At 53.7% G+C, this 27,575-nt stretch overlaps 1 protein-coding gene across 3 annotated transcripts in view; it reads left to right on the forward strand.

The window, feature by feature from the left end:
* Positions 1-27,575, forward strand: part of PDE9A (phosphodiesterase 9A) — a 106,697-nt gene that overhangs the window by 71,369 nt on the left and 7,753 nt on the right. For all 3 annotated transcript variants that reach the window (XM_081574233.1, XM_081574234.1, XM_081574235.1), the window contains 7 exons: positions 9,198-9,282; positions 16,074-16,155; positions 17,715-17,789; positions 21,849-21,935; positions 22,851-22,955; positions 23,421-23,503; positions 24,678-24,834. In XM_081574233.1, coding sequence (XP_081430359.1) covers positions 9,198-9,282; positions 16,074-16,155; positions 17,715-17,789; positions 21,849-21,935; positions 22,851-22,955; positions 23,421-23,503; positions 24,678-24,834 — 674 coding nt within the window. The remainder of the gene's footprint in view (positions 1-9,197; positions 9,283-16,073; positions 16,156-17,714; positions 17,790-21,848; positions 21,936-22,850; positions 22,956-23,420; positions 23,504-24,677; positions 24,835-27,575) is intronic.

The raw sequence follows: 27,575 nt of genomic DNA on the forward strand, positions 1-27,575 counted from the left end.
GACTCTGATGCTGGGAAAGATTGAGGGAAAGAGGGGAAGGGGTCAACAGAGGATAAGATGGCTGGATGGCATCATCAATTCAATGGACATGAGTTTGAGCAAACTCCGGGAGATAGTGAAGAACAGGGAAGCCTGGCATTGTGCAGTCCATGGGGGTGCAAAGAGTTGGACATGACTTAGAGACTGAACAACAAGCCCTGGGGTCCTAGGGGGCAGCTCCCACCAGCACCTTTCGCCATGAGGAGCTGGGGATTTTCAGGGAGGCTCGAGGAAAAGCAGGTTAGAAAGCTACTGTGGCAGCTGGCCCTGTAGCCACTGCCACGGACACTGGTCGTGGCTGCATTGAGCAGAAAAGAGGTTTTGCCTCCGAGGGATTTGCGGGAAGGGTGGGGGAGTCCCCTGGGTGCTGAGAGTGTCAAGACCAGGCTCCTCAGTAGCTGTGCAGCAGGAGCAATGCCCCATACACCACATAGAGCTGATGCTGTGAGGACTCGGATCTGGCAGATCTGAGCCCCAGATGTACAGTATCCCCAGGACCCCAAGATCAGTGCCGGGACCCCCACAGCTCCTAGCCACTCCTGCAAACATCAGGCTTCTTCTCTGTTCACCAGCTGCGGGCCCAGAGTCAGGACAGAGTGGACCCCGTGCCCACACACACACACACACACCGCCCTCTACCCCTGCCCACTGCAGGGAAGGCCAGAGAAACTGAGTATGTTAGATTCCTGTGATTGTCACATCAAAACACCCAAACTAGGGGGCTTAGAAAAACAGGAATGAATTCTCCCACAGTCTGGAGGCCAGATGCCTGAGATCAAGGTGCAGCAGGGCCAGTTCCTTCGGAGGGATCCTGTCCCAAGCCTGCTGCAGCTTCCGGGCTGCCCGCAGGCTTGGCGTGTGGCCGTCACTGCAGGCTGCTGCTGCCTGCACTCAGCCTCCCCCTGCCCACCTTTGTACTCAGGTCTCCCTCTACCTTCCCGCATCAGGCACCTCTCTGTGGATTTTGAGCCCACCTTCACCCAGGACGATCTTATCTCAGGATCCATTTCCTAAACAAGGTCACACTCGCATTCTGGGGATCAGGATGTGAGCCTGTCCCTTTGTTGTTGTTGTTCAGCTGCTCAGTCATGTCCGACTCTTTGCAGCCCATGAACTGCAGAATGCCAGGTTCCTCTGTCCTTCACTATCTCCTGGAGTTTGTTCAAACTCATGTCCATTGAGTTGATAATGCCATCCAATCATCACGTCCTCTGTCATCCCCTTCTCCTCCTGCCTTCAATCTTACCCAGCATCAGGGTCTTTTCAATGAGTTGGCTCTTCACATCAGGTGGCCAAATGATTGGAGCTTCAGCTTCAGCATCAGTCTTTCCAATGAATATTCAGGACTGATTTCCTTTAGGACTGACTGGTTTGATCTCCTTGCAGTCCAAGGGACTCTCAAGAGTCTTCTTCAGCAACACAGTTCAAAAGCATCGGTTCTTCAGCACTCAGCCTTCTTTATGGTCCAGCTCTCACATCCGTACATGACTACTGGAAAAACCATAGCTTTGACTCTACAGACCTTTGTCGGCAAAGTGATGTCTCTGCTTTTTATTATGCTCTCTAGATTCATCATAGCTTTTCCCTATGTCATTGCTTGTCTCTTACAGGGGCACAATTCAGCCCACTGCTGTGAGCGTTTGCTGTTTCATCTGCAGTGGGAGGCAAGCCCCACTTCCCACCAAGCCCCATGGGGTAGAACTGTCCACACGTGGGAAGTGGTTCAGCCAGAGATCACAAAAAGCATTCACTGCTGAGTCACTGCCTACACTTACAGAGAAGAACTGTCTTCCAGTCACCACCTGGAGAGCAGATGCCTGGCTGGTGGAGGGGGCCGCAGGTGCCTCCTGCTTCATCCTCCTCCCCTCCAGCTCCACTGGCCACTCCCTGCACAGAAGCCCGCTCCAGACCTTCCATCCTTTGTACACAGGCGGGTTAAAGAGGCTGCTAATTAATTTTCAGAATTCCTGCCGAGAGCTGTGAGACCGAGGGCTTCCGGTCTCTGGCCATGAGAGCAGCAATCAGGCAGAGAAGTGTCTGTATTTTGCCTTCAAGTGGCTCGTGGACTGAGGACCGTTAAAGGACAGAGCCCCGGTAACCGTTTCCCCTGGCCTGTCCTTGCCCCAAATCCTTCAGAACTAGCTCGAATCTCCTCCTAGGTAGGGCTTTTGGGTGAATCACAGAAGTCACACACACGCACAAAGGTTACCTGGAAGACACGGTCCAGGCTCACGAGATCACAGTTACTCGTGTTTTTACTAGTTGTGTTCATTTTAGCACTGGAGACCTGGGCCCTGAATGGGAGGGGTGGAGGGGGCTTACATTTCTCAGGGGGAAGAGAGGGTCAGGGTTAGGGTTCCAGGCTCTCTGGTCAGCTGGATCGTTGGGGCTGGGGGGCACTCTGGGCAGCGGGTTATCCCCAGCCCCATTTTGGCACCTCTCCCCATGTCAGCCCCCAGCACCATCCCTCCTCCTGGCTGCCCACTGTGCACAGGAATGTGGGGGTTCACACACCGCAGGAGGTGGTTCTATGCCCCTTGAACGCCACGTGGCTGTAGGCCTATCCTCTCCTGGCGCTTGTGGCTGACTGCTCCTCGGCTCCCCCAGCCCACCGTTAACATTGACATGACCACAGTTGCCTCACCTGAGCTTAGCCCCCGGAGCATGGGGATATGAGTTCCAAAGAGCCACATAGATGTAGCATCTGGGCCTCCCCCAAAAGCATCGCAGGGACCCTGGAAGTGGACAGGGGAGGCCCTCTGGACAGAGGTCCGGCAGTCAGACCTATGCCATCAGTCACTTGGGGAACTGGTCACCCCAGCCTCTCAGCAGGTCAGTCCTGACCCTGCACTGCTGCCAGAAGCAAGCCAGCCTGTGAAGGCTGCCAGAAAGGTGACTGCCAGGCGACTCCACCAGGCCCGGCCAGATGTGTATACACACACACACACACACACACACACACACACACAGACACACACACAGAGAGGCACACACACACACAGAGCCACGCACACAGAGACACGCACACACACACACACACAGAGGGACACATACACACACAGAGCGGCACACGCACACACAGAGCCACACACACACACAGCCACACACACACAGAGGCACACACAGAGACACGCACACAGACACACACACACACACAGAGGGAAACACACACACACAGAGCGGCACACGCACACACAGAAGCACACACACACAGAGCTACAGAGGCACACACAGACACACAGAGGCACACACACACACAGAGGCACACACACAGAGACACGCACACACAGAGACACACAGAGACACGCACACAGACACACACAGAGGGACACACACACAGAGGCACACACACACAAACACACACACAGAGGCACACAGACACGCACACAGACACACACACACACAGAGGGACACACACAGAGGCACACACACACAGAGGCACACACACAGAGGCACACACATGGAGACATGCACACACACAGAGGCACACACACAAAGAGCTACACACACACACAGAGACGCACGCAGACACACACACACACGCAGGCACACACACACAGAGAGGCACACACACACAGAGGCACACACACACACAGAGGCACACACACACAGAGCTACACACACACACAGAGGCACACACACACAGAGCTACACACACACACAGAGGCACACACACAGAGGCGCACACACAGAAGCACTCACATACAGAGCTACACACACACACAGAAGCACACACACAAAGAGCTACACACACACATAGAGGCACACACACACAGAGGTGCACACACAGAGGCACACACACACAGAGCTACACACACACACAGAGGAACACACACAGAGGCACACACACACAGAGGTGCACACACAGAGGCACACACACACAGAATCACACACATACAGAGCTACACACACACAGAGGCACACACAGAGCTACACACACACAGAGGCACACACACAGAAGTACACACACACAGAGGCACACACACAGAGGCACACACACACAGAGGCACACACAGAGGCACACACACACAGAGGCACACACACAGAGGCGCACACACACAGAGGCACACACACAGAGGCACACACACACAGAGGCACACACACAGAAGTACACACACGCAGAGGCACACACACAGAGGCACACACACGCAGAGGCACACACACAGAGGCACACACACACAGAGGCACACACACAGAAGTACACACACGCAGAGGCACACACACAGAGGCACACACACACAGAGGCACACACAGGCACACACACACAGAGGCACACACACAGAGGCACACACACACAGAGGCACACACACACAGAGGCACACACATACAGAGCTACACACACAGAGGCACACACACAGAGGCACACACACACAGAGGCACACACACACAGAGGCACACACACAGAAGTACACACACACAGAGGCACACACACAGAGGCACACACACACAGAGGCACACACAGAGGCACACACACAGAGGCACACACACACAGAGGCGCACACACAGAGGCACACACACACAGAGGCACACACACAGAGGCACACACAGACACACAGACACACACAGAGGCACATACACACCCATACGTGTATACACACACAGAAACATAGGCACATATACCCAAAAATACACAAACCCTTACATACGTACACATATGAACAGACATGCGTGCCATGCTCAGGCAAATAAGCGCTGTGTCTGGTGTGTCTGACTGTTCTCTGCTTCCGAGGTCCAGAGAGGCACCAGCTAGAACTGCCCGTCTGTAAACCACATTACATTGGTTTGACTTGTGTTTAAATGGAATTTCCTGCTTTTTTTTTTTTAACCTTCTCAAGTGTTTAATTTTTTGGAGTCAAATATAAATTTTGCTGTAGCTCTTAATTCACATTAAAGGCTTTCCTTCCTTTTCTACAGAATGTTTTCCTTCTTCAGGAGGCTGGGGTCTTGCTTTAGGTGGAAGGCTGTTTTAAACACAGAACACCCAGGGCCTCCTCTTGCTTCCCGGCTGGAGGTGAACTGTCCAGGGCACCCCCTCCCTCCCTCCATCCCTTTCTTCTTGTTTGCAGGTCGGGCCCAGGTGCCCTGTGGCCAGCACAGGGCAGCCCTGCTCCTATCCAGCCTTTGTCCTTGCCCGAGCATGCTACGTGGTTAGTCGCTCAGTCATGTCTGACTCTTTGTGACCTCATGGGCTGTAGCCCACCAGGCTCCTCTGTCCATGGGATTCTCCAGGCAAGAATACTGGCATGGGTAACCGTTACCTTCTCCAGGGGGTCTTCCTGACCCAGGGATCAAACCTGTGTCTCTTACGTCTCCTGCATCAGCAGGTGGGTTCTTTACCACTAGTGCCTCCTGGACACGAGTTCCATCCCTGGGTCAGGAAGATCCCCTGGAAAAAGGCATGGCAACCCACTCCAGTATTCTTGCCCAGAGAACCCCATGGACAGAGGAGCCTGGCGGTCTACAGTCCCTGCCCAGGCCTGGCCCAAAACCTAAAGACTGGAGAGCTGGCCCCAGGGGCCTGAGTTTACAGCCAGGTCAAGCAAACAACCCAGAAGACTGAAACCAAACCTTGCTTTTCTTTTTGTCACTCGGGAAATGTGCTTCATGCAAATTCCTTAGCAGAGTTCTTGGCAGAAATGCTGGAACACAGCTCTATTCCTACATGTCTGTAAACAATTTTCAAAGCTCTACAGCCCCACCAGGGCCTGCCCTGCCCACATTAGCCTCTCAGGAGAGCCCGACGAGGCTAGGGGGAGGAGAGAACAGGACAGAGCTGCCTCCGTGACCACCCTCTTGCTCCTGCCCACTGAGGCCCCATTCCTGAAGCCAGCATCCCTCTTAGCAAATCATTCTCCTGAACATTCTTCTCCAGGGCAGCTGTGACCTGCAGAGGCCCATGGAGCCGCTTCTACAGTCTGAGAGAGGCCAGCAGAGTCCATGTGATGCTCAGGCTGCTAGTCCGGGGCTCTGGTCTGTGTCCACCCGTGTTTAAGGTTTGGGACTGACGAGTGGGCTGAGATGTGGGCAGCTGACATCCGTCCCCACCATGGGGCCTCACTGGGTCACCACAGGACCTGGGGGAGGCCCAGCGCAGTCGGCCTTCTCGCTCCCCCAGGATTTCCAAAAGGGAGCCTGGTGTCCAGCAAGGCCTGGGAGGGGCTGCCCCAGGTCTATGTGTGCCTGCATCCACCCAGCGCCTCCCAGCTTCCTCCCTGAGCTCTGGCACTTTAATCCCATGACGTGTTGTTTTCTCGTCCATTGATGAATGCACTTTTTGCCATCTCATTGCTCACCGTCAATTTCCTTGGCAACCAGGCTCCATTTCATAAACATCTTTGCTGTAAATTCTGGATCTCTGAGATTCAGATAAGTGATATCATACCATGTAGCCCAAAAGACTGAATCTTAACATCACCCCCAATAAATGGCCAAGGAATCTGATCTACATCAGTTCCAATATCCATTCGATCAAACATCAGCAGCCACCAAGAGCCGTGAGCTAGTGGGCAGCTGCTAACAGGAGCATCCTTGACCTTGATAATGGAAAAAAGCAAATGAGAAAACAGAGCGGCATGATCCCCAAATTTGTCTTTTTTTTTAAGAAATTTTTTTGATGTGGATCATTTTTAAAGTCTTTATCTACTTTGTTACAGTATTGTTTCTATCTTATTTTGGTTTTTTCGCTTCAAGGCATATTGGATCTTAGTTCTCCGACCAGGTATTGAACCCCGGGCCCCCTGCATTGAAAGACGAAGCCTCAACCACTGGCTTGGCAGGAAAATCTCCTGTCTTTTTAAAAATAAGAGCAAATAGATAGATATTAAGAATGCATGGGGGTGGGAGAGAAATGCCTGGAAGGATACACACACACACACACACACACACACACACATATAATATATTGTTGTTGTTGTTGTTCAGTCACTCAGTCACGTCTGATTCTTTGTGACCACATGGACTGCAGCACGCCAGGCTTCCCTGTCCTTCACTATCTCCCGGAGCTTGCTCAAACTCATCTCCATCGAGTCGGTGATACCGTCCAACCATCTCATCCTCTGTCGTCCCCTTCTCCTCATGCCTTCAATCTTTCCCAGCATCAGGGTCTTTTCCAATGAGTTGGCTCTTGGCATCAGGTGGCCACAGCATCAGTCCCTCCAATGAATATTCAGGATTAATTTCCTTTGAGATTGACTGGTTTGATCTCCTTGCAGTCCAAGGGACTCTCAAGAGTCTTCTCCAACACCGTATAATATTAAATGAATTCTCTTCTGGCCCAATGGGCTCATGGATACATTTTTAAATACTCTTCTTTGACAGGCCCTGTATTTGCTCCATTTTCTGTAGTAGTCATGGGTTATTTTGTATTCAGAAAAAGTGATGCTGGAAACGTAATGAGTGTAACCGTGGATCCTGACTGGCAGGGCACCGCTGCCCTGTTTGGACTATACAGCATGGTCTGTCTCTTCCCCACGTGGATTCCCTTTTTAGATCCAAGTCTATGCCACATGCCAGGTCCCTTCTCCAGCTGTATTCCCCTTTCTGAAATTTTCTGCCCTTCACGTGTTAGCAACCCTTTCCTGGGCCCCTTCCTGCCCCCAATGTTGACTCCGCTGTATGTCCCAGTGACAGACATGGCTGCGACGTGGTCCCCTCCTCCAAGGGGTGAACATCTTGCCGTGGGACTGAGGCTGAGGAGTGCCCTGGGCGGGTGCACACTCCTGGTCGCAGTGCAGACCTTTACAGCTTGTGCTGCTGCACTTCTTCTTGGGAGTGGACCCAAGCTCCTGTCCACCTCCTAACAGGTCCGTGATGCAAGAAGAGGCTGACAGCATCCTACCCCAAAGGAGGGAGCGAGGTCCCAGTGGAAGCTTGGAGTACTGATGTTGTTTCCTCCACCCCTCCACCTCACTGCCCCACGTCCTGGTACAGAAGGGAGGAGGTGGTTTTTGAGCCTCTGCCTTGGCATCCCACATGGCACAGAAGCAGGTCACCAGGACCAGATTCAAAGATCAAATGCTCCAGAAAGATGCTGTGGTTTCACAAAGCCTGGCCCCTGCTTGGCCCCTGACCCTGAAATGTTTAGAAAACCCGCCCAGGGAGGTTCTAGTTCCTGCCTGTCTGCCCAGGGCGGTGCTGGGAACATTTCCACCGCCATGAGCTCCAGAGCTACTGACAGCTCCTCCCGGCGGGAGGGGATTAATGGAAACCAGCGGAAGTCACTGAGCTGCTTTGTTTTTCTTTTAGAAATCATCTGCATTTTATTTTTAGCCATATTCAGAGCCACGCTTGATGAAAAGGGGGATGAGTGGCATCGTGGGTAGTATCTTTTTGCATGAAAATCGAGGTGTGATTACAAAGTAACAAAGCTCATCTTTTTTATTTCTTATGAACTGACTCTAGTCTGAAAGCCTTTCCAAAGCTGGCAGCATTTCTGAGCTAAATATGCACCTACCAAGTGTGTATGTCTTGAAGTTGAATACTCGCTTGTGGGTGTAAGCTCCAGTTCATCCTTTGATGAAAAACAAAATAGTAGTGTTCTAACTTAAGGGACCCCCCGCCACTTGCCACAGCACCCCGGAAGTATGACCAAGCCTGGGGTCCTTCTCCTGGGCTGTTCATTTCTCACCATTTCAAGTCTGGACTTCTCCTGGTTAACTGCTCTACAGGATCTTAAAGTGAAAAGATCCTTATCTTAATGAAATTTCCATTCTTTCTGGGAAGCTGTGATTTTGCCCCCTGAACCTTCCGTTGCATTTTAATACCCTGGGAACACACAACCCCCTTTTTCTTTGGGGGATAAAAGACGCTCTGTCCCGGATCCTCAGCTGGTGCTTAGGGGTATGGAGAGAAAGCCAAAAGTGGGTGAGGGCAGAGTGGAGATTCATGGAGTGGGGAGGGGGAGGGGCTTCCATCCTAGAGGGACCACGGGCCTGAATGTGATGAATAGGCATGTGTCTGGGGGCAGCTGTGTTTCAGCTGAGTGAGGGGGAGGCCAGAGAATCAGCAGGATGGGTGGGAGTGGGAACCAGGGTCTGAGCCAGCCTCCCCTCCTTCTCACCACCCAGTGGACATGGGAGCCGTGGGCGAACCCCCAGTTACCAGCCTCTCCATCCTCCACGTGTATCCATGGTAACCCCCTTGTTTCTCTTGGTCCCCAGTGGAAGGACTGAAAGTGGTGGAGATTGAGAAATGCAAGAGTGACATTAAAAAGATGAGGGAGGAGCTGGCAGCCAGAAGCAACAGGTAAGGTCTGCGCCTGGGGAGCTGTGGACAGACGGCTGGGGGAGAGCACTGCATAGCCATATGGGGCGGAGGGGGCCCTGGGCTTTTTTTTCCCCAGAAGCGAGGCTGAAGAATCTAGTTCAGCTGAGCTTGGGTGGGCACCGTCTGGGATCTGCTTTTCAGTTACACAGCTTTCTTCTCATAAAAGAGAGTTTATGGCCGTGGGAGGCGGGGAGGATGATGTCACAGAAGAGGAGAGTAAGAGTCCTACAGAAAATGGTTAAGATTCACAGCCTCAGCTTGAACAAAGTCAACATCAATTATTTTGAAAAAGGGAACAATTAAAGGAGAAGGGCCTTTGGCTTCCAGAGGATGCATGTCCTAGGCCCTCAGAGGCCCCGCTTCCATGTGGACGTCCCCATGGCACAGAGTGGCCAGTCTGGGGAGCAACACCACAGTCTGGACACAGAAGTCACTTGTCCCTCGGAATGAGGGTCCCTCCATACGTGCCCCTGGGGAGCCAGGGTGAGATGCCCAGGCTGCCGAAATCCATGAAAAAAACCCCAGGCGCTTCTTGGAGAGTGGGGTTTCGGGTACAGCTGGACCCCTGGCCGAACTGAGGTCAAAGCAGACGTTCAGGTTGAGAGTGGAGATGCCCCCCCTCAGCGGAGACGATGCGGGACGCGGTGCATGCGTGGAGCACTTACTGTGTGCAGGGCTGTGCTGGGTGCTCTCTGACATGATCAGCTCTGCCTGTCTGCCCTCTGGGGTTGCTTTATGCCCATGGTCACCCATCCAGAGCCCACGTGGTGGTAATGTGGCCTGTCACCCCCAGAACGCCATGCCACTAAGGTGGCTGAGGTTACGCTGGGCCTAATGGGACTTAAAAGGACTCCTGGGCCCACTCACAGCCCTGTGCAAACACACCGGATCTTACAAGGCCGCCTGACACCCTGAAGATCATTCCTGTAATTTTCAAAATTGAGGACAGCCTGCTTAGTGGGGAGGATGGCTGAGTGAGGGGCCTTTGGGCCAGGAGGGGACAGGGAAGCTGGTGGTCCCGCCAGAGAGTGGTGAGGCGGCAGCCTCAGAGTGGGCTCGGGACTAGCCTGATGGTCTCAGAGCCATGTTGGCATGTCTTCCCAGGACCACACCATGTTCACGTCATACTTGTCATCTAGTTTGGATTCCCAGCTGTCTCATCCCATTGGTCATGTGGAAAGTTGGGGCAAGGAGTTTGTGACAACAGAAAACTGAATGAGTAATTCATCCACGCCATCCCTGAAGCGGGAGGCTGTTTAGAGTCAGGAGACAGCGCCTCGTGAGAGCCCTGTAGTCCAACTTGCAGCCCCATTGCTGGGACCCTGGGGCTGGGACCCAGCTCAGCAGCTGGAAGAAAGCCTCCTTCACCACATCACCCTCAGGCTCAGATCTGCACGGCTGTACTCAGCCCTCTGGCTGCGGCATGCTGGACCTCTGACCTGTGGCCAGTCCTAACACCCAGGGAAGAAAAGTGAGTTAGCCAGGCCCTGTCCCGGCCCCTCTGAGACCAGCCTGGGACTGGCTGCCTGTGGCCCAGTGCCATGTCTGCTGCAGCGAGAGGGGGCGGGGGTGCACTCTGAGCCCCGTCCCCCACCTTCCCTCTGTGGAATCGCCTCACCCACAAACATGTTGCATCCATGGAACCCACAGAGCACTTGTGGGAGACAGGTTGGCTTTTTTGAGGTATAGTTGGTTCCCAGGCGGCACTGTGGTGGAGAGTCTTGTCTGCACCACAGGAGATGCAGGTTTGATCCCTGGGTCGGGAAGATCCCCTGGAAAAGGAAATGACAACCGGCTCCAGTATCCTTGCCTGGGAAATCCCATCAACAGAGGAGCCTGGTGAGTTGCAGCCCATAAGGTTGCAAAGAGTCAGACATGATGTAGCAACTGAGCACACATGTTAGTTTCAGGTGCACATAGTAGGAGGGGGTTTTATAATGCAGCCTCTCATCCCTTCTCAAATGACTGAGTCCTGCCCCCGCCAGGTTGCAGGCGCCCTCGTCTGTACAGAGCCCGGTGGGGGCAGGGGCGAGGCACTGCTTCCAGTGTGGTCTCTGACATGCATTGGCCATTCGGGTCAGATCACAAGAGAAAAATCAGAATTTCATCCGGGTCGTGTTAGTTTCCTGTGGCTGCTATAACAAAGTACCATTAACTGAGGGCTGAAAACAGTAGTTTATTTTCCCACAGTTCTGAGGGTTAGAAGTCTGAAACAAAGGTGTGGGGAAGGCCAGGCTCCTCAGGAAGGCTCTTGGTGGACCTGTTCCAGGCCTCTCTCCCAGCTTCTCGGGGTGTCGGTGATTCTTGGGGCTCCTTGGCTTGCAGGGCATCACTCCAGGGTCTGCCTCTGTCTCTGCATGGCCTTTCTCTGTGTGTGTCTGTCTCTGTGTCCAAGTGTCCCCTGTCACCAGTCAACTCACACGGATGTGAGAGCTGGACAGTAAAGAAGGCTGAGTCCTGAAGAATCGATGCTTTTGAACTAGGGGGCTGGAGAAGACTCTTGAGAGTCCCTTGGACAGCAAGGAGATCCAATCAGTAAATCCTAAAGGAAATCAACCCTGAATATTCACTGGAAGGACTGATGCTGAAGCTGAAGCTCCAATACTTTGGCCACCTGATGCAAAGAGCTGACTCATTTGAAAAGACCCTGATGCTGGGAAAGACTGAGGGCAAGAGGAGAACGGGGCAACAGAGGATGAGTTGGTTGGATGGCATCACCAATTCAGTGGACATGAACTTGGGCAAACTCTGGGAGATAGTGAAGGACAGCGAACCCTGGCATGCCTCAGTCCATGGGGAGGTTGGAGCTGGGGGTGGGGGCAAAGAATTAGATATGACTTGGCAACTGAACAACAGTAATCATACTGGGTGAGGGGTCACCTTCCTCCAGCATGGCCAGTCTGAACTCATTACATCTGTGACAGCCCTGTTCCAAATGAGGTCACAGTCAGAGGTGCTGTTAGGACCTCAGGGTATGAGGACACTTGGGGACATAACACACTACATGGAGAAGACCCGCCTGATCTTGGAGCACAGGGTAGGTGAGGTGTCCCCTGCGGGTGCCCCTCTGGGGCAGAGAGAGCTGAGTTGGGCTCATCCAAGAGTTGAAGTCCCTTCCATATGCCGCCCCCTACCAGAAGTGCATTCTTGAAGCTCACAGCGCCACGGGAATCCGAAGAGACACCCTCTCTGTGTCGTAACCAAGTCTAGAGCGATGTTATCTCAGCCAGTGGTTTTCACAGCGGCCATGCAGGTGAGAGATGAGTAATTGTAACTCTTCAGTCAAAAACAGAGTAGCGTAAAGTCTCAAACATTGCCGACACAATCAGGAAAAGGAAGTCGAGCCTCCTGGGCGTAGGTCTGATCCACAGCAACATCACCCACCTGGGACCCTGGCCCAGGAGCCCGGCAGCCCCTGTGCCCCATACAAACAGCCCTGCCCTTTTCTATATGGAGAAATTGACTCAGATGGAGGGTAAGTCGTTTGCACTGCCCTCCTCAGTCTCTGTTGATGGCAGGGTTCCATCCTAATCACACAGAGGGCCAGGCCATTCAGCGTCCCCCGACCTGGCTTGTTACTCGGGACCTACCTTCTTACCTGGGATCACATGGCTGAGCAGCTCTTTCTGACGATGTCAGCCCAGCTGGGCAGTGGTCCTGCCTATGGCGGGACTGAGAGAGGAACAAAGGTCCCAGCCCGGGCAAGCCCAGCTCTGTACCTGCTCGGGTGGTCAGTGAGTCTGAAGTGATGACCACCTTCACCCACCCATGAGCACACCGCAGTATAGCCTTGGAGCCAGGGGTCTGCATGGACCAAAACCATCTTTCCCCAGGGAATAACAGGATAATGGTTGGGTTGGATCAGACTCAGACCCACAGACACCCGCGGAGCAGGCAAGAGTCCCCTGAGACCCAGACCTTGAGTTTCTCTTGGCTTTTCCCCAAGAGGAAAGAGTGCTAATCGCCCACCCAACTGTAGGGCAAGATCTGACCCCACTGAGCACGTGTCCACAGAGTGGAGCTGGAAGGTTCATCCCAACAGGGCTCTGTGGGAACACTCAGGGCAGCATCCAAGGGCCCTGGAGCCCACCATCTCTGCTTTTGTCCCAAACACATGGCCTTGACCACTGGACTGAGCACCAGGAGAGGGAGGCCTGGGAGCGCAGAACACAAAAGCAAAAACCAGCCCCAAATAGCAAAGGAGAGACACCATGCCAGAGGCTCTGTCAGCTGGAGGATGCTGGTTCCCGTGGCAACGGGCACAGAGGGAGCCGGCAGGGGCACCTGGCCGATATGGGCAGGCCCTGGCAGGACCCCCCCAATGCTGGGGTTTTCAAGCAAGCAGAGAGATGCCAGCAGTCAAACCATCCTGGATGGCAGAAGCTCACACAACCCTCCTGGGAAAGGTATACAACCCGCCTGCACAGCACACGTTCGGATGTTGGTTCAGAAGAGGTTAAAAGCACAAGAAGAGTAATGTCAATGCTGCGTGTGGTCTTCAGAGCATGGACAACTCCTCACTGCTCAGACGTGTGTCAGTGGAAGTTCTCGTGTACAAGGGCGACCCCAGATATCAGCTCGTGGGTGCATTTTCCTGGTTAACTTTGTTCCTCTTTAGCTCAGTCTGTCTTAAAATCTCCCTCCACACACGAAGCTGTCCTAAGCATCTCAGATGATTCTCACAGGCACCGGTGGAGGAAAGAAGTAGTGGCACACTGAGAAGATCATACTTAGCCTTTTTTCCAAAAAGGAGCAGGTGTGTTATTCTGAGTTTGCACGTGGCATAGCCTCCTCGTCAAACCTGCAGATGATACTGGTGGTGGGGAAGAGTCGGTAATCACTGCAGCAACCACAGTGCTCCCAGCTGAAATCCAGTCCAGAGCTTCCCGGATGTTCTTCTGTGTACAGATACCTAGTTTTGAAAAACAACTATGAAATACCACGTTGTAATTTTTTTTTTCACTAACAGAATTGTAAACAATCAATAGATCAAAATGTAGCCTCAGACATTCAGAAGGCTGCAGTCCAGCACTCATTCTCACCCTCCAAATGAATGGGTTCTTTTCTTGGTAAATTGTTCTCTATTACTTTTCAGGATATACTGTAGGCAATGTTTCTTTTTCCCTTTTCACCCCAAATTCCCTGGCTTCACATAATACTTGTAATTAGAGATGACATAACAGCCCTCCCTGTCGAGGTACCATAATGATTTAAATTATTTCCCACTGGGGGACACTCGGGTAGCTTCTACTCTGGTTTTGTGTTTTTGCAGCAACAGATAACGCTGTGGTGAATACCTTCGAGCCATTTGCTTGCATCTAATTCTTTTCTTAAGGTAAATTCCCCAGAGGAGGCTTGCGGCTTAAAGGATATGAATTTCTTTATGGCTTTTACAATACAGTATGAATTGCTCTCCCAGGAGATGAAACTTTGTTTACAGACCTGCATGAGCTTCTGTGTTAGCCCCCACCCCCTGCCTGGGAATCTCACACAAGGCAGGAGGGGGGCAGAGTTTAGACACCCCACTGTGTTCCCTATTTGGGGGGGACTGGGAGTTCCTTCAAAAGGAGTTAAGGTGCCCAGATCTCCTGGAGCAGCTCCCACCTGCAGCCCCCAGATGTGTCCCCACAGGCCAGCACACTCAGCCCTGACGTTAGAAGGGGGTTTCCCTCCAAAACCAGCGGGCTCCATCTGTTCCATTATTGTTGCCTCGATGTTAGGTGATGAAAAGGAGTCAGACAGCAAATTCAGCGTGTGTGTAAGGTGGACAGGTGGGGACGTCCTCAGAGTCCGTCATGGGAGGGGGTTGATGGCCTGTGGGCCACCGCACCCTGGCGCCCAAGGAGGATGTGCTTTTGGACAAAGTTGAGCTCTCTGAAGCGTCGGCAGTGCATTTGTGACACGTTAGTGGAAAAGGCGAGCTGCCAGAGAGCGAGCTCAGTACAATTCCATCCTTGTTGAGAAGGACCGGGGGCTGCCCGTGTGTGTCCATGCCTAGGAAGGTTCTGGAAGGATGCCCCGAACTTAACAGAAGGCATTTCCCGGAGTGAGATTTAGAGGAAAGAAGTGGGTAAAATGGGACTTACTAGTTTTTTAACTTTACTTCTATGGTTTTTTAACTTTTTAGAGTAAACATGTCTTACCCACATCATTAGAAAAAGATTTTTAGAAGCCTCTCTAAAGTAAAGATGACGTGTTTTCTGAGAGCTCAGCATCATCTCAGAAGGCCCAGCAGGGTCCTTGGGATTTAGCAGTGAGACGTCTCTGGCTCTGTGACTTCTTTTTCTGGAACAAATAAGATGAAAGGTGTTTGTGGGGTTCAGGTTGGATTGAGTTTGGGGTGTTTTTTAGCAGTGTCAATAATATTATTTATTGAGTATCTACTACATGCGGGGAATGTGCTCGGTTTCCTTCATGTACTCTTTTTTTATATATTTTAAACTTTTTTTTTGTATTGGAATATAGCCAATTAACAGTGTTGTGATAGTTTCAGGTGAACAGTGAATGGACTCAGCCATACATATATATATATGTATCCATTCTCCCCCAAACCCCTCTCCCATCCAGGCTGCCATGTAACATTGAGCAGAGTCCCCTGTGCTGTACAGTAGGACCTTGTTGGTCACCCATTTTAAATACAGCAGTGTGCACATGCCCATCAACTCTGGGGTTTGTTGTCTGGGCTCCAGTGAGGTCCCCACAGGTAGCTGCCCAGGCGACACTAAGCCCAGGGTGGCGGTGCCAGAAGTAATCTTTGCTTTTCTCTTCAGGACCAGCTGTCCCTGCAAGTACAGTTTTTTGGATAACAACAAGAAGTTGACGCCTCGACGCGATGTCCCCTCTTATCCCAAGGTAAGATGACAAGCCTGCCTGTGAAGAAACCACCGTCTGTGTCCACAGCCTTAGGGGCACACACACCCCGCCTCTGGCCCCACCCAGAGCCGCCCTGGCCTCCCAGCCCCACTGCAGTTTGCATGTTTGCAAAGCCAGCTCTCGCCGGGGCCCTGGCGGTAGCACGCTTCTATTATTCTTTGGCAGAATATATTTTCTCGTTGACATTTGTTTAGCAGAATTGGTCCCAGACCACAGCTTACTGCCAGGAGATCATAGCTCCTCACTGGTATCCACTCAACCCCCATCGCCAACTCTGTGAACAAACGGTTCTGACACTCAAATGTTACTTGAAAGAACTTTCATTTTTAACTAAATTATTTATAACCTGCTTCATTGCATCGCCATCCCTGAACAATATGTAGTTATTATGAGAAGTTTTGCTTTTGGGTCACAGAGGATGTATCAGTTAGAGGAGAGGGGCCCTTGTTAGAACAGGCAATGCCCTGGGAATTTGGAGGGTCTTCAAACAGCTACAAAAGACGGTGGTGGTCCTCCATGATGGTGGTCCTCCATCTCACAATGCCTTCAGCTGGAGACTGAGTGGGATCCTGGCCCAACTGAGTTTTACATATTTGCCCACTAAGATCTGGGCTTTGCCAAGACCAAGATCCTCCAGATGGGGGCGGGGGGCTGGGGTTGCTGGCCATGCACAAGGCCAACCCCCCAACCCGTCACCGTTCCCACAGCAGCAAAGAGCCTTCCAGAGCTGCCAGGGGTCTCCCTGACTCGGATATGAAAGACACACTGAATATTGTCCGAGGTCATCACATGGACCCAAGTGCCCTTTCCCATAAGAATACACGACCTACACCTTGGGACCCTGCCCTGGGAGTCACAAGGCCCAGCCTGGGTCCCAAACAAAAGGCACCCATCTTCCACAGAGATTCCTTTTAAAAACACAAACAGAAAGACCTAGGAGATGACTGGATTTAATTCCAAAACACTGTGACTGTCTTGTGTCTACAGCCTTCTGTTTCCTCTGACAATGTAACCTAAACTCCGGTGTTCCATAGAACCCACAAGCTGTGCTGTTACAGCCCACAGCTAAACTAGTGACAGGTTTCAAAAACAAACCTCAAAATAGCTTCTTAGCCAGTATTTGAATGTGTGCCAAATTTTTTTTCCCCTTGATTTCACTTTATTGTATTTTTTAAAGTCAGGTTTCTGAGAATGTCATTAGCACGCAGTAAGGTTCACCTTCTGCAGGTGTGGAGCACTAAGTGTGACGGGCGTACATGGTCACACGCCCTCCACCACCATCAGGGGTGAACTTTGTGTCTCCCCCAAATGCCCCCTCGGCCCCTGCTCGGTCAGTCCTGAAGCACTCTCCCAACCCCAGCCCCCACGGGTGAGGTGTCCGTCCCTGTAGTGTTGCCCCCTCCAGAACTCTCGTGGGGGTGGCCTTGAGAATGGACCCAGGTGTCCTGAGAGGCGGTGGGAGGACGTGGAGAAGGCGTGGCAGGCCTTTGTCCAGCACAGAGGCCGGAGCCAGCTCACACTGCTCCCCATCCCTCCAGTACCTGCTGTCCCCTGAGACCATAGACGCCCTGCGGAAGCCCACCTTTGACGTCTGGCTCTGGGAACCCAATGAGGTGAGTGTGAGAGCCATCGGAATGGGGACCAGCCTCGGGGACCAGACGGGAGGCATCCCCATCCCTCTTCTCCTCTCTCTTCTCTTCCTTTTAACTTGATTCCCCAGTTTTGCAGCCAGACTGCCCCTTGGGCTCGGAAACACCCTGAGCCAGAACCAAGGACAGGTGAGCAGCGTGGCCTCACACCAGGATCTGGCTGCTCAGAAATGCCCCCACACACGCCCCCCACCAGGCTGCATCCTGATCCCCCAGGGCAGCTGCCGAGCCCCCATGGGAGTGAGCCTCCAGGCTTCGGGATTATTTCAGGAGGGGGCTTCCACTTGAGGTCCCGCTGAGAGTGGTCAGCCTGGGGAGCCATGAGGACTCGAAGACCCATGCTCTGTCGCTTGGTCGTGTCTGACTCTGTGACCCCGTGGACTGTAGCCTGCCAGGCTCCTCTGTCCAGGGTTTTGTCCCAAGTCAGGGATCGAACCTGCGTCTCCTGAATTGTCAGGTGGATTCTTTACCATGTGAGTCACCAAGGAAGCCTTCAAGGACTCAGAGTAACTTCTTACAGTATGACAGTTCTTTTAAATTTCTCTTTTCCTGAGAAAACACAAGCATGGAGATTGTTGTTTGTTTAGTTTATTACCTAATAATGTCAGATACACCCTCCTCTCTCTGAACCCCAAGAAATCACAAAGCCACATAGACCTCAGGCCACCAAAAGCAGCAGATTCTCGCCAGCTTTTCGGTCACATAGGAGCGCAGAAAGGCTCACGCTCTTGGACAAGAGCAGCAGAGTGACTTCCCTGCAGGTCAGGGAAATGCATTGTGTACCCTGAACTCTCCTACGTGAACCACTGTCACTTACATGGTCTCCTGGGATAAGAAAAGGCCCAGCAAGAGGGGCGGGGAAGCACAGATCCCGCCTCCACCCCGCCTGGTCCACTCTGAGAAGAGCCGCGTGCTGGCCGGTGCCTGAGAAGAGCAGCTGGATGGCATGTGTGTTCCAAAACGTCCAGCCAACCAGCACACAGGACTGCAGCTGGGAGGTCAGGGAGGAGGGGCTGTTGTAAGTGTCACCTGCCGAATCAGTGCTTGATCAAAGACGGATGTGGTGGAGGGGAGCAGGGCAGGAGGAGAGGAGTCAGGCGTTCCAGGAGAAGCGTGACGACCTCTTGTCCCAGTAGCGCCCGCTGAACAGGGGACCCTGCTGGCCTGTCCACAAGCAAGTGAGTCCACAGGAGCTTAGAACGCGCACCCCTATTTCCAGCAGGTGGACAAGTGCCACTTCGAGCACATCTCACGCTCCCCGTAGTTGTTTTGTCCTCAGCCCACAGGAAGAAAGAGCAAAGCTGGGGCCCTGATGGCAGAACCCTGCCATTCCTGTCTCCACAGAACACAGAACACTGCTTGTGGCCAGAGAGGGAACGCCACCTTCATGTCAGAGGTGGAAGGATCCCTGCATCCACCATGGGGAGGCGGCCTCTCTGCCCTCATCACTCCACCTGTGGGATTTATGAGCAGGTGCTGGCAGGGCAGGGCTAAGGGGAGGGAGGCAGCCTTCTGCAGATGTGCTTGGCCTGAGTAGCCGTCATCTAGCCCCAGGGTTTCACCAGCACACCTCCACAACCCCAGGGAGCCTGGGGAGGATTCCAGTGCTTCTGTAAAGTGTCTCCCTGCCTGATATGCCAGACCAGAAGTGCCCACAGACAGGAGCCCTGGCCTCTAGGGGTGCCATGAATTTTGGAGTATGAGGAGCAAAGATGAACAGGTACAAGGACATACTCGAAAGCTTCAGCAGCCCATGTGGCCCCCAGCACTGCAGCTGGCCACCCCCCGAGAACATCAGAGCTCCCGGGTGGTGGTGGTTTACTTCCCTCCCTCCACGCAGGGGTGATGCGCCCTGCATCACCCAGGGCCCAGCGCAGCATCCTCTGATCACAGACCAGACAGGGAGATGACCTCACGCTGCTCCACTCTCTCAAGGGCCAGCCTCTGAGCTCTCCCCACAGCGCTGCGTCTGCCCACCCCCGCCTTGAAGGCTGCGGGACTAAACAGTCATCTCATGTGTCCTCCACTCTCAGCATCACCCAGCTGCCAGCCCAGGACCCGCCACAGCGTCCGCGGCTGCCATCATGGGAGCAGATGTACAGACGCGTCCCTCCTGCTCCAAAGCCACCACATAAGTGGCACCAGATGGTTTCGTCTGCCGATCACCTCCGCCTCTTGACTCCGATTTCACAGCAAACATTTCAGCTCTGCGGGGTTGCCTGCAGCCGCGAATGGGCTGGTGTGGCGGGGAGCAAGGGTGTCAGAGCTAGAGCCCCTCTGGTCCAGGACAGTGAGGGCATGAGCAGCTCTGGACAGCTAGACCCTGACTAGGCGCTCATGCTGCTGGCCAAGCTGGGGTGACCCGGCCAGCAGCCTGGACACCAGCCCTCCCGCCCTCACACCAGGACCCTGCACCCCCCACACTCTGTCAAGGGCTCCTTCAAGGCCCCGGTCTCAAACCTTGGCACCCAGTCTGCGTCTGGGCTGTCCCCTCAAGGAAGACCAGCGTGTGGCCCCTTCAAGGACTTTCCATCTGGACATCCTCCCGGGCCCCCACTGCAGGGCTGGGGTGTTTTCCAGTTTCCCAAGTGGGTTCTTTGTGATGCCATGCAAGTCTTTGCTTCCAGAGGTATTCCTTCCGTGGCCAGCTCATCGACCCCTCACTGTAGGAATGGATTTGCAAAACTTCTCCTGAATTGCACTGTTGCTAGTTCTCATATAGTTTGTAACAAGAAAAATTGGATTTTCAGCTGCACTCCCTGAATAGGTCTGCTGGGGCTGCCATAGCAAATGCCGCAGATTTGGGGGTTAAACAGAAACCTTCACAGTCTGGAAGCTCGACCTCTGAGATACAGGTGTGGGCAGGGCTGGTCCCTCCCGAGGCCTTTCTCCTCCTCATGTCGACAGCCGTCTCCTCCTATGTCCTCATATGGATGTCCCTCTGTGCGTGTCTGTGTCCTGATCTCTTCTCGTGAGGACACCTGTCCTAGCAGATTAGGGCCCGCCCTAGTGACCCTGCATAACCTCAATTACATCCCTAACGGTCCTCTCTCCAAACACAGTCACGGGGGAGCTCAGGGCCTCGACAGCTTGATTGGAGGGTCACAATTCAGTCCTTAACACACCGCTTTTGGGAAGAGAAGGTTGCCTGGTGAACAGAGCAGATGGGAAGTCTGTGCAGACACCAGGGCAGGGCAGGCACTGGGGCCGAGGAGCACAGATGTGGGTCCCCGAGCGGGGAGCTGGGGGACGGGGGCTGGTGTCCTGCTAAGGTGATGCTAAGTCAGCCCCATTCTGAGACCTCCCATCTCCCTGGGCTCTTCTCTCAGAAAGCAGAGCCCACTTTGTCAAGCTCTCACTTTTTAAAGATCATTTAATCTTGTTCTTGGCTTGATTAAGCTTCAAAGTTCTGAGTGGCATTTAAATAGATCACAACAGTGACAGTAAATCCTCTCTGGGCCTGGAAGCAAAATCAACATCAATTTGAACGGGGATTTCTGTAGAAGGCGGCTCAGTGAAATGAGTTTTGGGAGGGAGTGCTCCCCAGAAGGAAGCTCGCCTTCCAGACACTTCCTTTCATGCATAAGAAAGCGCATTGTCCCAGCGGGGCCCCTGGGGGCCTGAAGAGGCAGGTTTGGGATGGATGAATATCTGTCAACACTGCTCCTCAGCTTCTCGTCTCCCAGCCTTGGGCTCATGCAGGGTCTGCGGGAGTTGGAGGTGTCTCTCAGAACCTCAGGCCAGGATCCTGACCCACCGAGATGGGTGCTTGTGTGTATAAATAAGTCACTTCCAATGTGGTTATTTGGGGGTAGCGTTACTTCATCTGGTCACTGTCCCTCCTGTAGAGAATTCCATTGACTTCTAACCCTGGCTGCTCTTTCAAAGCCCCCACACCCCTTCTAGGGGTCCTGAAACCTTCTAGTCAACAAGCTTTGGTCCTGGGGCCCCCCGGGAGGGGAGGACTCCCCTGGGGACGGGCCCACTGTGCTGCTGACTGTTCTTCTTCTCCTGCATCCGCAGATGCTGAGCTGCCTGGAGCACATGTACCATGACCTGGGCCTGGTTAGGGACTTCAGCATCAACCCCATCACGCTCAAGAGGTGGCTGGTGAGTGTCAGGCCCTTGCTGGCCCCTGAACACAGGTTCATCGAGTTTCCCGGGAATGGACCGTGGGTACCTTCCTTTGGGTCTGGGCTTCCTACAGACAAAGGCCACACTTCCGTGAGAGTCCTGTAGGGACCTGTCCCCCCGCCCAGACACTCTCTGCTCCTAAGCTGCTGTCTGTGAGCGAGAAAATAGTAGGAACCAGGGAAGGTCAGGGGAAGAGTGTGTTCTAAGCAGCATGTGTGTGGGGGGGGGTGCTATGCAGGTGTATACATGTGTGTGCCAGTGTGTGTGGAGTACGTGTGTGTGTGCTCGTGTGTGAGTGCTGGTGCCTGCATCATGGGGGGCTGTGCATGTGTCCACGTGTAAATGTGTGTGTGTGTGTGTGTGTGAGGTGTGCGTGGGGGGGAGGGATGTGCATGTGTGACTGAGTATGTGTTTATCCACAGATGTTTCTTTTTAATAAAATGCTGCTCAGAGCCAAATGTTAGAAGGCTGTGGAAAGGGACTTCCCTGGTAGTCCAGTGGCTATGACTCTGCTCCCAGTGCAGGAGATCCGGGTTCCATACCCGGTCAGGGAACTAGATCCTGCATGCTACAACTACCGACACAGCCAAATAAATAAATAGGTTTTTTAAAAACCAGTGGAAGGTTTGATGGTGGCTGGGGACCTGGCACCCCACACGCAGCCCCCTTGCCCTCCCCCTAGCCTCACACCCCACTGTGGGCCCCCTGGGGACACCTTGGCCTGTTTGGCCCTCAGACACCCCTGGGCAACCTCGTCCTCACCCCTGGGAAGCAGGAATGCAATTGGATGAGGACCAGGTGGGAGTCGAGAGTTGGCATCAGGAAGAGAAGGTGCAGGGAGCTTGGGGAGGGTGGGCGGTGGGCACAGGGCAGATTGACTCATCCCTACAGCTGTGCGTGCACGACAACTACCGGAACAACCCTTTCCACAACTTCCGGCACTGCTTCTGCGTCGCCCAGATGATGTACAGCATGATCTGGTTCTGTGGGCTGCAGGTGGGTCTGGGGGGCATCCCTTCTGGTGGGGAGCTTAGGGCGGGTCTGGGGGCATCCCTTCTGGTGGGGAGCTTAGAGTGGGTCTGGGGGCATCCCTTCTGGTAGGGAGCTTAGGGAAGGTCTGGGGGGCATCCCTCCTGGTGGGGAGCTTAGGGCAGGTCTGGGGGGCATCCCACCTGCAGGGAGCTTAGGGTGGGTCTGGGGGCATCCTGCCTAGAGGGGAGCTTAGGGAGGGTCTGGAGGTCATCCCACCTGGAGGGGAGCTTGGGACAGCAGTTCCTCCACCGCCTGGGGAAGCACCGCCCCTCCAGTTTGTCAATGAACAAGTGGGTGCCCACCCCCCACCCCAGGGAGAGGCACATCCTCCCCCACCAGGCCAGAGCTGGAGGAGCTTCATGCCCCTGTGTCACTGCCCGCCCCCCTGCCAGTCCCTTCCTCACCCACCGAATCCTCTCTCCAATCCAGGAAAAGTTTTCGCAAATGGACATCCTGGTCCTAATGACCGCGGCCATCTGCCATGACTTGGATCATCCAGGCTACAACAACACGTATGTACACGGTCCTTTTCTCTTGTCAAGGGCACTCTGGGTGTCAGAGTTGAGCTTTTCAGCTCAACCCCCTGCCAGTTTCCAGCGGGAGCTGTCAGTGAAGTGCTCCTGAGCCCCCAGCTCCACCCCACCTCTGTAGGACGTGGCCTTCCCACCAAGGACTTTGTCCAGGGCCAGGCCTCCCCGGCAGGACACCTGGAGGTCCCCAGACCCCAAGGGGCTGCCTCAGCCCTTTTCGGTCCTGGCTGCAGGTCTGCATCTACACAGCAGGGCCTGGCAGCAGCAGAGCGCCCCCTCCCCCTGCAGCAGGGAAGGACACTCACACACCCATGGACGGGGAGGGGCGGACCCCACCTGCTCTCTGGATCTCACTCCCCTGAGGACAGCCTCACCAGCCTGTTTCTGGCAGGAATGAGGCAGAACAAGGGCAGTGACGGCAAGAACAGGGATATGGACGCGAGGAGGCAGAGAGGATCCAGGGCAGGACGTGGGGCCAAGAAGTTGGGCCAGGCTTTGATGGAACATTGATCCACTCTGCCTGGGGACAAAAGCAGAGTTCCACCCCAAGTCCCTGCTAGAGTCCAGGCCGGGTGGTGCTGGTTTGTGTTCATAGTGATACATTGGTTGTTCTATGGAGTTTGTGTATTTGTGTGTTGAATTTTACCATGTGGGCGATGATGCCCAACATGTTCAGGGAAGCACGCTATCGCTACTCAGGACCAGAGCAGATTCCAGGGTGTGGGCGTCTATGCCTGAAGGAGGAGGTGTCCCTGTGGGCCTCCACCCCCTCAGTTCACACTCAGATGCTGTGCTGAGCACAAGCCGGCCACGGGCCGTGCCTACACCATCTAGCCCTCCTCCCACGTCCTACGGTGTCTGCAGGGTTCCTTGGTGAAGGCCTGACCCCCTCGAGGGCACCTCCTCAGGGAGGATCTGAGGCTCATTGGTGGCATCCACCATTAGGACTGTAACGACTTGGGGGTTATCTAGTCAGAGGGGCAGCTGAGACCCGGGAGAGCCAGGAGGAGTGAGTTCCTGGCACGAGCAGAGTGGGGTTCCCTCCAGCAGCCCCGTCGCCTCCAGCCCCTACACCAGCATGCGCACCCCTGCACCACTGCCCCAGACTCCCAGGTGAGTGCGGGTACCCGAGGGTCCCTTTGTTCTCCAACCCCAGGTACCAGATCAACGCCCGCACGGAGCTGGCCGTCCGCTACAACGACATCTCACCCCTGGAGAACCACCACTGTGCCGTGGCCTTCCAGATCCTCAGCCAGCCCGAGTGCAACATCTTCTCCAACGTGCCGCCGGAGGGCTTCAAGCAAATCAGGCAGGTGTGTGGGGCGATGGCGTGCCCACTGGGGAGTGGGGGTCCCTGGGGGACAGTGAGCCCCACCAGAGAGGAGATGCCCTCTCTCCCTGTGCCTGAGGCTCCCAGGAGCTCCCAGTCTCCCACAAGGATCCTGGGGGACCAGCCCTCCTTCCACACCTTCTCTAAGGCAGGTGACAACGCCCCAGGAAGAGGTGTGCGCTTGGCCTGCATGGGCAGTGTTCCACGGACCTTCAGGTCACGACTACCATTTAATTCAACGCTTTGAGATACGTCCTTTCTCATCTTGCAGCCCAGTAAACTGAGGCTGACACAGGCGAGGTCACTCGCCCAAGGAAGCAGGTCCTGGACAGACACATCTGGGACATCCAGCCCAGCAGAACCCCGACCACTGCCCGCTAGGCCCTGCTCTTGGGCCCTGATCTTGTCCCCCGCTGCCCCGTGACCAACCAGCCTCACGTCCCACTTCAGAGAAGAAACCTTTCTGCTCCTCAGGTCAAATGGGGCGGGGGATGGGGGCGGCCACCTATCCAGAGACAGAGGCTTTCAAGTCACCAAAGTCACACATACACCCCCCACACACATACACACACACACACATGGCAGGTCCCACTGGGCACAGCCCCCGCACTCACACACACATACACACATACACACAGAGCAGGTCCCACTGAACAAAGCCCTGTGCCCCACCCTCCGGCGTGTTCAGAGGAGGGACAATGTCAGAGCAATCCCAGAGGGCTGAGGTGGGTTGAATGATAGCCACCCCCAACCAAATAAATAGTTAAGTCCACCTCCTGACCCCCCGAGGAGCTGCGAATGTGACCTTATTTAGAATAAATCTTTGTAGCTATAATTAAACTAGGATCTTCAGAGGTTAGCTCAGATTATCCACGTGGACCGTAAATCCAATGACAAGTGTCCGTATAAGATACACACAGAGGAGAGACACAGAGGCCGTGTGACGGCAGAGGCGGAGACGGGAGAGGTGTGGACACAAACTGCGGAGCCCTGGGGCTGCCAGAACCAAGAGGCAGGGAGGGGACTGTCCCCGGAGCCTTCAGAGCGGGCACCTTGGTTCCTACACTTGTGGTCTCCAGAATCCTGGGGAGATGCCTTCCTGCTGCTCTGTCCGCCGTGTGTGGCACTTTGCACGGCAGCCCAGGGGCTCGTACAGATGGGAGCCTCGTCCTCCATGTGGGAGTCCACCCGGTGTCTTGTTGGCCCGGCTTCCAGACACACCTGATAAAGACGCACTAGAGCCCAGGGCAGGACACACTCCCCTCCTGGAGAACCGACAGTCTCACCTTAGCCAACAGCTGCAGGCCTGTTCCCATCCTTTTGCTTCCAGGAAATCAGCGCTCAGCCAGGGCTTAACGACAGGCCTTGTTGAGTCACCGATTCCTGGTGCAGTTATCACCCTTTATCTGCAGGCTTTCTGGCCTCCCTTCCACATGTATGGGCCCACAGAAATGGCAGGCACCTGCTATGTGTTGTTCTATTAGCTATAGCGAGTCTTTCTGTGAAGCAGGTAAGGGGGTGAGTCCTGAAGAAAGGGCCCTCCTGTATGCCACCCCTGACGGTGCTGGGTGAGGAGCCCGGCCAGGAACTCAGCCCAGAGCATCCAGGCAGCTGGCCCCCTCCTCTCGTGTGAGGAGCAGTCAGAGCAGGAGGGAACACGCCCCCAGGGACACGCCCTGTCCCACACGGGACACACTGCTGCTCCTGCCCCAGACACCTTACTGACTTCAACGCTTTCTGGGGGTAAAATCCATTGTCCCAGTTTTTAATGATATTTTGTCCTTGAATATCTTGAGGGATGACTCATCACGAGAGTAGATCCTTCACTAATAACAATTAAATCTTTACTGAGAAATGGCACAATTCAGAAGGCCAGTGATGCCCCCTCCCCAAGTACATTTTTTATCTGTGCTGACGGATTTGAGTTCTGTATTTGATGTTTCTGGTGGTGTTTTCTTGGAGAAGTAGAACATCATACCCAGCACAGAGGTGTGCTCTGTAAATATTTGTGGGATGGATGGATGAATGGATGGATGGACAAGTGGATGGATGGATGGATGGATAAGTGAATAAGTGAATGGATGGATGGATGAGTGAACAAGTGGGTGGATGGATGAATGGATGGATGGACAAGTGGATGGATGGATGGATGGATGGATAGGTGAATAAGTGAATGGATGGATGGATGAGTGAACAAGTGGGTGGATGGATGGATGGACAAGTGGATGGATGAATGGATGGATAAGTGAATAAGTGAATGGATGGATGGATGAGTGAACAGTGGGTGAATGTATGGAGAGATGGATGGATGGATGGATGGATGGATGGACACTTGGATGGATGGAGGGAGGGATGCATAGATGGACACTTGGATGAGTGGATGGATAAGTAAGTGAACAAATGAATGGATGTTGGATGAGTGAACAAGTGGATGGATGGGTAGACAGATAAATTAATGGGTGGATGAGTAGGTTGATGGATGGTCATGGTTTCAAATTACGTTACTTCTACTAAACCAACATTTGGTTAACAAGATCATAAAATATTTGTATTAAAAACACTTCACTTTTGCTTACAAATTTGTTAATAGAAGAATGCTACTATTTATCATCAGACTTTGTTCCCAAGCAAGATATGCACATACAATCACATACAGATTAGATAATAAGAAAAAAATACTCTTGGAAAATGGGTCATTGACCTCCAGCAATAAGATCTGGGAGG

The sequence above is a fragment of the Giraffa tippelskirchi genome, chromosome 2, assembly GCF_054371585.1.
Source record: "Giraffa tippelskirchi isolate mGirTip1 chromosome 2, T2T-mGirTip1v1.2.pri, whole genome shotgun sequence".
Lineage (NCBI taxonomy): Eukaryota > Metazoa > Chordata > Mammalia > Artiodactyla > Giraffidae > Giraffa > Giraffa tippelskirchi.